This window comes from Colobus angolensis, unplaced genomic scaffold, assembly GCF_000951035.1.
Source record: "Colobus angolensis palliatus isolate OR3802 unplaced genomic scaffold, Cang.pa_1.0 Scaffold6, whole genome shotgun sequence".
Classification (NCBI taxonomy): Eukaryota; Metazoa; Chordata; class Mammalia; order Primates; family Cercopithecidae; genus Colobus; species Colobus angolensis.
The window spans coordinates 21513409-21523579 of NW_012119598.1; the positions used below are offsets into that span (position 1 = coordinate 21513409).

The 10171-nt window shown below is 40.9% G+C and overlaps 1 protein-coding gene across 1 annotated transcript in view; it reads left to right on the forward strand.

The window, feature by feature from the left end:
* Positions 1 to 10156, forward strand: part of E2F3 (E2F transcription factor 3) — a 94981-nt gene extending 84825 nt beyond the window's left edge. Inside the window, exons 5-7 of the mRNA XM_011962765.1 lie at positions 3130 to 3244; positions 4551 to 4686; positions 6596 to 10156. Of these exons, the coding sequence (XP_011818155.1) occupies positions 3130 to 3244; positions 4551 to 4686; positions 6596 to 6858 (514 nt within the window). The 3' untranslated portion in view covers positions 6859 to 10156. The remainder of the gene's footprint in view (positions 1 to 3129; positions 3245 to 4550; positions 4687 to 6595) is intronic.
* Positions 10157 to 10171: the final 15 nt, after the last annotated feature.

Genomic DNA, 10171 nt, shown 5'->3' on the forward strand with positions numbered 1-10171 from the left:
TACAAAAACTGATTTCAAAAGCACCCCAAGACCTGAGAAACCCCTCTTAATTCATCTGTTCCGCTACAAACATTAGTCCGTGGAAATAAAAATACTAAAGGTCAGTTCTTTTTCTCAACTTCCTGACAATCTATTGACGATCTCAGGAAAACTTGCTCTTCATCATCTCACCACAGACAAAATAAGAGAGCGATTGCCTCATTATGTCAAACAAGACTTGCCAATATTCTCAGTTATTAGAAGAAGACAAAAAACAATACTGTAAGTTATCCCATCTCTAGTTTTAGTTCCGTACTTCTGAGGATTCCACATCTACCATTATTTGACAGAAAATAAAATGTGTTCTGCCCAGATTCTTCTAGTGTCTCATCTTTAACAGGCCCCCCCTTGGAGGATATGGAGATACTTATTTTCTTCCAATGTTGGCAGTTTTTCAAACCTGCAATTGTTCATTTCCTGTTGACAGAGAATTAACCTTGTCAGCCGATCGTTAGTGAGATGGAAGAGAGAGAGGTATAGTGATTTGGACCCCCAGTGGTGGGCAGAGTGGGTTTACAGGGGGAGAAACCAACAGTTGGGCTGTTGCATTCATTGTTTGGTTGGCAGCCCTATTGTGGAAGATACGGGTGGTTACATGTGATTGGCAGCCTTCCAGGACATGTGGGCTTATGGCATTGTCACCTATATTAGCTTTCTCTGGGGCCTTTGTTGCCGAAAATGAAAGCTTCCTTGCAGGAAACTTCGAACCCAAGGAGTAAATTCAGGAGGGAGCCACAAAGGAAGCACTTTTAAGTTTGTAAGATTAGAAAATATATTTGCACAATTTATTTCTGTTCACCATTCAGTTCCCAAATTGGTACAGCTTGTTCACAAATGTGTTGAAATTTTCCTTCCTGCAGCATGTTGAGTAATTGTAGATGAGTTTTTCTTTTACACTTGATCTTAGCCAAAAGGCCAAGAAGCGATGAGTTTTTATTTTAATAAGTTCTTGTCATACAGCTTTCTGACAGTGGGCTGTAGTGTAAGTACCTGGTTGTCAGTTTTTTCCAGTGTTCTCAGTAAAAAATCAGAACTGCCTGGCCTTCTATAAAGGCATCCATTGGCTTCTTTGATGGGTTATGTAGTGATCTAAAACCCAGAATCCTGCAAGAGCAGCCACTGTAAGCTCAACACTGAATTAGCCATCATCTCAACTGTAAAGATTTGAAGGAGATAGTCTATGATAGATCCCCTACATATGTTTGCAGTTTTGTGTGAATATGCTTTTTTTCTGGATTAGTAGTTCCATAGCTGCCTTCAGTTTCTAATAGGAAGCTACCACAGCCAGGAACGGTGGCTCATGCCTGTAACCCCAGCACTTTTGGGAGGCTGAGACGGGCAGATCACTCAAGGTCAGGACTTCAAGACCAGCCTCGCCAACATGGTGGAACCCTGTCTCTACTAAAAATATAAAAAAGTAGCCAGCTGTGGTGGTGCGTGCTTGTGATCCCAGCTACTCGGGAGGCTGAGGCAGGAGAATCACTTGAACCCGAGAGACGGAGGTGGCACTGAGCTGAGATCGTGGCACTGCACTCCAGCCTTGGTGACAGAGTAGGACTCCGTCTCAAAAAAAAAAAAAAAGAAAGAAAAGAAAGACAGAAGCTACTATTGTAAGGGACATGACTTCATCCAGGCTCTCTAAGCCCCCCCTTTTTTTATATTAAACATATTAGATCACAGACTCTTAGCTATTAAATACATTATACTACCTGCTGAAATGCCTTCATTGGTTTGTTACTTGGTGTTTTGTCCTAGGAATTTTTTGTGGGTTCATATAAAAAATAATAATTGGCTAAAGACATTGTACATTAATTGTTTACTCCATGTCCCTTATATAAGAAAGCCATGCAGACTTTTCTCTTTTAGTGCCAAGTGTCAAGCTCACTTGAATACTTTTGTCATATCGTAAGTACCATATTCTTTCATGATAGCCTTTTAGGCTTGGCTGCCAGGACATTGAAAAGAATTGTTCAGTGCTTAGAAAAAACTGCCAAGGCCGGGCGCCGTGACTCACACCTGTAATCCCAGCACTTTGGGAGGCCGGAGACAGGCAGATCACTTGAGTCCAGGAGTTCAAGACCAGCCTGGGCAACATGGTGAAACCCCATCTCTACTAAAAATAAAAAAAATTACCCGGGCGTGGGGGTGCTCACGCCTGTAGTCCCATCTGTTTGGGAGGCTGAGGCACAAGAATCATTTAACCTGGGAGACGGAGGTTGCAGTGAGCTGAGATTGCACCTCTGCACTCCAGCCTCGGTGACAGAGCAAGACTGTCCCCAAAAGAAAAAAGAAATACCTACCAAGAGTACTGAGATATTATTCTTTTCTCTTTTCCTAAATCAGTGTTTCTCAAATTCATTCAGGTCGCAGAGCGCCTGGAAACTGCTTTCTTCCTCATGAACACGGAAATATTGATAGAGTTAATATAGTACCACGCAAAGGATAATTTTTCTAACAGAAATAATGACACTCTTTTCTGTAGGCAATACATAATCACAACCAGCCCAGGTGCACTTACGAAAACAAGCTGTCTGCCTGAGCAGTATTCTGAGTTCTTCCACTAATGTGTTTGTTACTTATTTATTTATTTGGTGGCTGCTGACACTTGCTTATAGATAGAAGTAACTGGAGTTTCAAAAAAATTATGGCTAATAGAGATTACATTTTTTTTTTTCCTGCAAATTGGAATCTGCCATCATTCAGTTTGAGTGACAGAACACTTTATTGGAGTTCATGGAATGCCTGTGCTGCAAAGGACCTTGGCTTCAAGATAAAATTTCTGACCACTTAGTTTTTGATTTTCATATGATCATTTATTTTAACTATTCTGTTTCTATGTTTCATATTTTACATAGCCATAGTCTTTTAGAAATGGGTGGGATAAAGCTATTCATTTCTTTAGTTGTTTAGAGTGTCAACCAGAAATGAAGATTCATGGGAGACCCTAAACATTTGCAGGTCCAGAAGGGGAGACATGTGCGTACTTCTAAGTCATAAAATATTTTAAAATTTTCCATGCACCTATTTTGTCATTTTCATCATACTTAATATCTGAGGTAATTAGATGGAAGATTCCTTGACACTCTTTACGTTAGCTTATGTTACATATCAAGATATTCGAAAAATTAGTGGCCTTAAAGACCAAACTGTTATAGTTGTGAAAGCCCCTCCAGAAACAAGACTTGAAGTGCCTGACTCAATAGAGGTAAGGAGACAGCGTCTTTGTTCATCTGCAAAGATCTTTTTGGAATGCCTGACATTGAAGAGTCATTGACTCATAGTTAAAGCCTGTCCCCCTCCTATGAACTTGATGGTTCTTTCCCATTTATTTTACTTAACCATACATTTTAAAACATTTCGACGGTTTGATGTTCATTGAGTATTCAAACAGCCTAGCTTTGACCTAGCAGGATGTTCAGTTCAAAGTGGTATATGATACCCTGTCCCGCTTGCACTTTCTCTTTTTCATAATTTGTCGTCAGATGGTTTTGATCCATTGGAATCACTTTGGAAAGCTTATATTGATTATCCTGTATATGGTCCCCACCACAAACAGATATATAAATGTTTTAAAGTCTCTCCCTGGTTTATAACATTTTGAGAGATCAAATGGGGCTTTGGGTTAGCTGATAGACTAGAATATTGTAAGAAAGTAGGGGGCATATTTTTATGATTTTCAGATATACTTGGATAATAGAGGCCTAGACTACAACTATAACATAAAGAGCTATAGTAAAAAGAAAATCCATAGGAGATAAAAAGAGAATAAAAGTTACACGCTTCCATCTAGGGTAGACTTCTTACCCTAAAAGATAATAATAGCTCTTTGACCTAGATGAAAAAGATTTTTAACTGTTAGTACACTGCATTCTCTTAATAGATGCAGTTCCTAGCACTTACGAATACTATTCATCAGTATACAGTTCAACATGAAAAAGTCCTACCATAAAGGAACAATAACATGGAAATACTGTATTTGGAACACTTAAAGGACCTTGTAATAATTTGCAGAAAAAGAATATATCTGAAGAACACAATTCACCTCACCCATTGTGCTATTTTCAGACTGACTCTCCCCTCCCCCAAACTCCCCAAAAAAGTTTTCTTTCTCTAGGGTAGGACTCAGCAAACATTTTCACTGACTGTCAGGTAGATAGTAAATATTTTTGTCTTTGCGAGCCTTACACCCTGTGTCTAGACTGTTCAACTGTGCACCTCTGCCATTGAATATGAAAACAGCCAGAGGCAATAATAAACAATGGGAATGAGTGTGACTCTCTTCCAATAAAACTTTATTTACAAAGCCACGTGGTGAACTGGATTTGGCCCTTAGGCTGTGGTTTGCTGACCCCTGCTCAAGAGGGTGACAGTCTTTGATAGAGTTGGACTAGTAGGGAAAAAGCAAGTGAACAGTGAACATTGTTCTTACTTTCCATTTTTAGATAAAAATTACTATGGCTTTTATTTCTAAAAGAACTTATGATTCAAACTTCTCCCATTTCTGTTCATAGAGCCTACAAATACATTTGGCAAGTACCCAAGGGCCCATTGAGGTTTACTTATGTCCAGAAGAGACTGAAACACACAGTCCAATGAAAACAAACAACCAAGACCACAATGGGAATATCCCTAAACCCACTTCCAAAGGTAAAAATTCCACTTTTGTCTTTTGGAAACTATGTTAAAAATGTGGGTGACTAGAACCATCTGTATTGGAACCACAAGCCTAGGCAAGAAACAAAAACTTCTATTGTTATTAGGTAACATGTTCTAAAAGACATTCTGACTGGTTTGCAGAAGAAAATAATGATTTTGGAAAAATGGCTTCTTCACCCACTTAATGGAGTCACTTCAGGCTTTTGCTATTGGCAGAGAATGTTTCCTCACAGCATTTTTGAAAACCAGCTAAAGTGAGGAGCAAAGCTGTGAACTGTCTTGGTGGATCATCAGAGACACTTGACCACACACCTTTGAATGACACCGCAGAGCTCATCAGAGAGGGAAATGAAAAAGGTTTGCCAAGAAAAGCCTTTGTTGGAGAATTTTTGTCTTATTTTCTCCCCAATGAGATGGGGAAAGGATATGGGAGGAGAACCTTAGGAAAATAAGTCTTGCTGGGCACGGTGGCTCACGCCTGTAATCCCAGCACTTTGGGAGGCCGAGGCGGGTGGACTACGAGGTCAGGAGATTGAGACCATCCTGGCCAACATGGTGAAACCCTGTCTCTACTAAAAATACAAAAATTAGCTGGGCGTGGTGGCGCATGCCTGTAATCCCAGCTACTCAGGAGGCTGAAGCAGGAGAATCACTTGAACCAGAGAGTCAGAGGTTGCAGTGAGCCGAGATCCACCACTGCACTCCAGCCTGGCAAAAGAGCAAGACTCCGTCTCAGAAACATGAAAAGGAAAGAAGTCTAACTTCTTCCTGCTCTGCAAAGAGCAAAGGAAGCTCTCTGCAGTATGTATTTTTTTCCATTTCCTAGCTTGAGGATATACATGCAATTTTTTTTTCTTATTGTCTCCTTATATAGTAGCAAGAATAAGGGTGATTTAAGTGAATAAGTCTGATTTAATACTGAGCAAAAGTACAGCACCTGAAATGGTAAAACAAAAGGCCATCTTTTTTCACCACAGAAATCCAAAGTGGATATGTCTTAAATGTATTTTTAGAGATCTTTTTAATAAGCTGGTTGTTCAAAAAAGACTGGGTTAAAATCAGTGAATTCTGCATGTAGTCCCAGCTACAGGAAGGCTGGGGCAACAGGATCACTTGAGCCCAGGAGTTTGAGGTTAGAGTGAGCTATGATTGCCTATGAATAGCCACTGCACTCCAGCATAGACAACATAGCAAGACGCCTTCTCTTAAGAAAAAGTGCTTTTTTTTTCAGCTGGTGAGTTTCTACTAGGAAGTCAACTTTTCAGTATGTATATAGTGTTTTGTTTTGATTTTCTTTAAACAATGACTAGCTAGCAGAGAGAAGTTTTTGAACTTGTTATCCTCTCATCGTTGAAGCTATATGCATTCTTGTTTATTGACTAGTTATTTGAAAAATGAGTGAGGTGAGTAGACTAGGGCCAAAGAAAGATGGCCAGGCGTGGTGGCTCACACCTGTAATTTCCGCACTTTGGGAGGCCAAGGAAGGCAGATCACTTGAGCCCAGGAGTTCGAGACCAGACTGGGCAACATGGCAAAACCCTGTCTCTAAAAAAAAAGATTAACCAGGCATGGTGGACCTGGAGTCCCAGCTACCTGGGAGGCTGAAGTGGGAGGATTCCTTGAACCCCGGAGTTCAAGACTGCAGTGAGTCATGATCACACCACTGAACTCCAGCCAACAGAATAAGACCCTGTCTCAGAAATTAAAAGGGGGAGAGGGGTGGCAAGGAACTTTTTTATACCTGTTAGCATAAAAGGTGATCTGCATCATAAAGTCATCTCATTGTCATTATTAGCAGAAGGCGCATGCTTTTTTCTAACAGCAGCATATACATTCTTCCAGAAAAATTCATTTGATTTTTCTAACTTATTTTTTGTTTCCACCAATGTTTTCCTTTCAGACTTGGCTTCAACCAACTCAGGACATAGCGATTGCTCAATTTCTATGGGAAACCTTTCTCCTCTGGCCTCCCCAGCCAACCTCTTACAGCAGACTGAGGACCAAATTCCTTCCAACCTAGAAGGACCGTTTGTGAACTTACTGCCTCCCCTGCTGCAAGAGGACTATCTCCTGAGCCTCGGGGAGGAGGAAGGCATCAGCGATCTCTTTGATGCTTACGATTTGGAAAAGCTCCCACTGGTGGAAGACTTCATGTGTAGTTGATTATGCTTCGTGTGAACTCTCCTTAAAAACCGATATTTTTTTATCATGGAACCAGAACATCTGTCATGCAGTGTTGTCCCTTCCTACCTTCTTCCTCCAAGAGAGTATCATGAAGTAAACTACAAACTTCAGAAGAAAGCTGACATTTTAATGAATTTTTTAAAAAATTAATAAACAAATTGTCTAAACGCACAGTTGCAGGCTCCCTTGGGAAAGCCCTGCTTTGCTCCAGGCTCCAAGATCTCCTGGCTAAGTCAGCAAGTGAGAAAATGTGCAATCAGGTGTCTCTCACCCCGACTTTTCCTTCCTCCTTCCTCCCCCGATTGGCTTGCTGTGCCTGACGGATGGGCTGTAGAATGGGGTCTGGCCACCTGGCCCACTGGGAAACAGCAATCTTCCTTAATAGCATTTCAAGCCGTGCCTTCTCCGCAGAATGCATGTCTTTGGGGTCTGCTAATATGGAATGGAACTGCAGCAAATGCAAACTTGAAGTCATGCAAAAGTATGAAATGGATTTCTTCAGCTCTTCTTAGGAATATTTAAATTACTGTCATAATTCAGTTTAAGCTATGAACTGTGTGTCCCAGTAGGAGGTCAAGAAAACCTCCACAGCCTTCTGGATGAAGAACCTGTTTTCAAATATACTTGTTGCAGATACAGAAGACTAGTAGAGTTCTGCCACTCTAAGCTGTTGTGGATTTTCCTGTCTCCATGAACCACTCCCATTCCCCTGTCCCCAATGTGTTTGTGAGTTTCCAGTTGATTTGTAGCAAATGCCTACTTAGTTCTTTGTGGATTGTTTTAGACTTTTTATTTTTTTTAGCTGCCATTTAAGCATTCCTGTGGCACCCATCACCATTTCAATTTAATTGTTTACTTTGAAGCGGTTTTTGCAAATTCACATTACTTAAGCAGAGGGAGAGAACCTCTACTGATCAGAGCATCTAAACCTGTGTGATCTAAGGTTTATCAGCCTCTGCAAGGAGCTTTGTCCCATCGTGCTTCCATTCCCAGGAGGGGGAGCTTGGAGTGAGTCAGTCCTGGGGCTTGCTGACATGGGTGGCCCATTGGAAAGGAGAACCAGGTCAGATGACGTAACAGCCCCAAGGAGCAGCAAGCATGGGTCCCTCCATCCTTGGGCTTCCCGGGCCCCTGTGACGGGGGAAAGGGCTCTCTTACACCGCACTCAGGGAGACCACTTCTCAGGATGGGGTCAGAGGGAGAGACCTCTAGGGAGAAAGACATCCCCGTTGTGTGAGTGGCATTTCCTTAAGCTGGCAGGAACAGGGAGCAGCCCTGTGTCGGGGGCTGGAATAGTTCTGGCCAGACCCCGTTCCCCTTCCTCTATGAAGGAATAAGTTGGACCAAGGGAAGTCGGGGACGTAGAAAATGAAGCAAAACAATGCCAGGGCGTCTCCCGCTTTACTCTTCAGGAATGGTGTCCCAAGTTGGAGGCTTTGTGTCAGCTGCAAATCCTACCAGTTATGTCCAAGAATGGCCTTCCCTCGGGCAGGTGGCAGTGGCTATCTCCCCCTAGGAATATGGCGTAGTATCTCCGGTCCATTCCTTGGATGCTAAGGACTGCGGGAATGAGGGAGTCAGATAAAGAACAAACCTCAAAACGAACAGTTAAATTGAAATGCTATGTGCCTGACCCAATGGTAGGCATATAGTAGGCACTCAACTCATATGTTTAATTGAATTGAAAATATCCCTTAGGAAAAAAAAAAAACACACAAACAAAAAACCACAAGAGCCCCAGCCAGTTTACTCCAGGTAGATTTCCACAATATGCAAAGTGGTGGTGGGGTCAAGACAGATGACACCAGCACTTTAAACTCTTTGTGTGGGTATGCGTGGGTGTATGTTTGGGAAGAAAAACAAAGGTGCAGACTATCTTCCTTTTTTCTTCTTCAGCCTCCATCCCTGGCCTCCTCCCCTCAAACACACTGGACTTGGTACAAAATGTCGGTGTGGTCCTAGATGAAGCATTGGGGTGGGGGAGGGAGAGGGAGCTTTGTGTTAAGTGCCTACTGGAAATGCACTGTGGGGTTTTTTCCTGTATGGGAAACCATTTATGCCAAGCTTTTCCCCATTTCCCATATTTATCTCATCTGGTTAGCTGCCTCTGCTTCCAGCTTTGTGTAATTCTCTTTGCCAGCTGCACAAAGCTGATTTTTTCCAAAGTCTAAAGACTGAGCTCACCTGGCTAGATTGTTGTGTGTTTTGTTGAAATTTTTCATAATGTAATGCCGTATTTATTGTTTTAAAAATGAAAGGAATACTAATAAGTCTTAAAAGTTCCTTCATGCATAAGACTTTTTTTTCCAGTTACTGGGCTTAACTGGTGTACATTAATTAGATGTCCATACTGTATTTTGTTTGCATTAAGTACTTTTCTTTCTGACTTAGTATCCGGCACACAAAGTGGGTTAGTACTACAGTATTTGCGTTACTTTAAGTACTAAGTATGCAGGTTTCCTGGTACCATTGAGTTGCTGCTATTAAAGCTCACACACGAAATGGCTAAAAGTTACAAGTGTGCGAATTATGACTGCGTGAGCCTTAGAAAATAAAATGTATAAAGGGCAACACATGAGCTGTCAAACAGTGTTAGGTATGTGTTTATATGTACAGAGTTGTGCATAGCAATCGTTTTATTTAAGTTGATATGTAGTCTACTCACATTTTCATTATTTAGCAATTTTGTACAAAAATAGCAATTAATTTGTAAACACTGCCAGAATACTTTCTAGCTGGTTTGTAATTTTTTAAGAGTGTTATTTTGTTTTGTTGTTTTTTCTGTTCTTTGTTGTGGTTCTTGTTTTCATTTTTGTTGTATGTGTAGATCTGTAAATAAAATTGCAGTATTTAAAGCTTAAGCTTTCAGGAAAAAGAAAATAAGAATTCAATGTGTGCATGACAACTCGTGTGTATGAGAAGGAGGGATCTGAAGGAAGATGGCTTGCAGAGTAAGTCGGGTGGCAATTGTCAGGGTGTGGGAATTTCTCTTCCTACGGGGTACGTGATTTTGTAAAAAGGAAGTATTTCTCCCAAAATTGGGAGTAGGCAAACTACGAATCAGTTTAGCTTTGTGTTGTATGCTAGTTTAAAAAAGAAAATATGTAATATAATGTAAAAAACAATAACAAAAAAAAGCTTTTATGATGGATTTTGTAAATAGATTTGTTACAGGGTGACCTGTTCTCTAGCTGTGATCTTACCACTTCAAATGGGTGTAATTTGAATAAATTTTGTATGGTAAAGGATCAATAAAATGATTTTTTTTTTAAGAGTTCAGGCTTGTGGATGG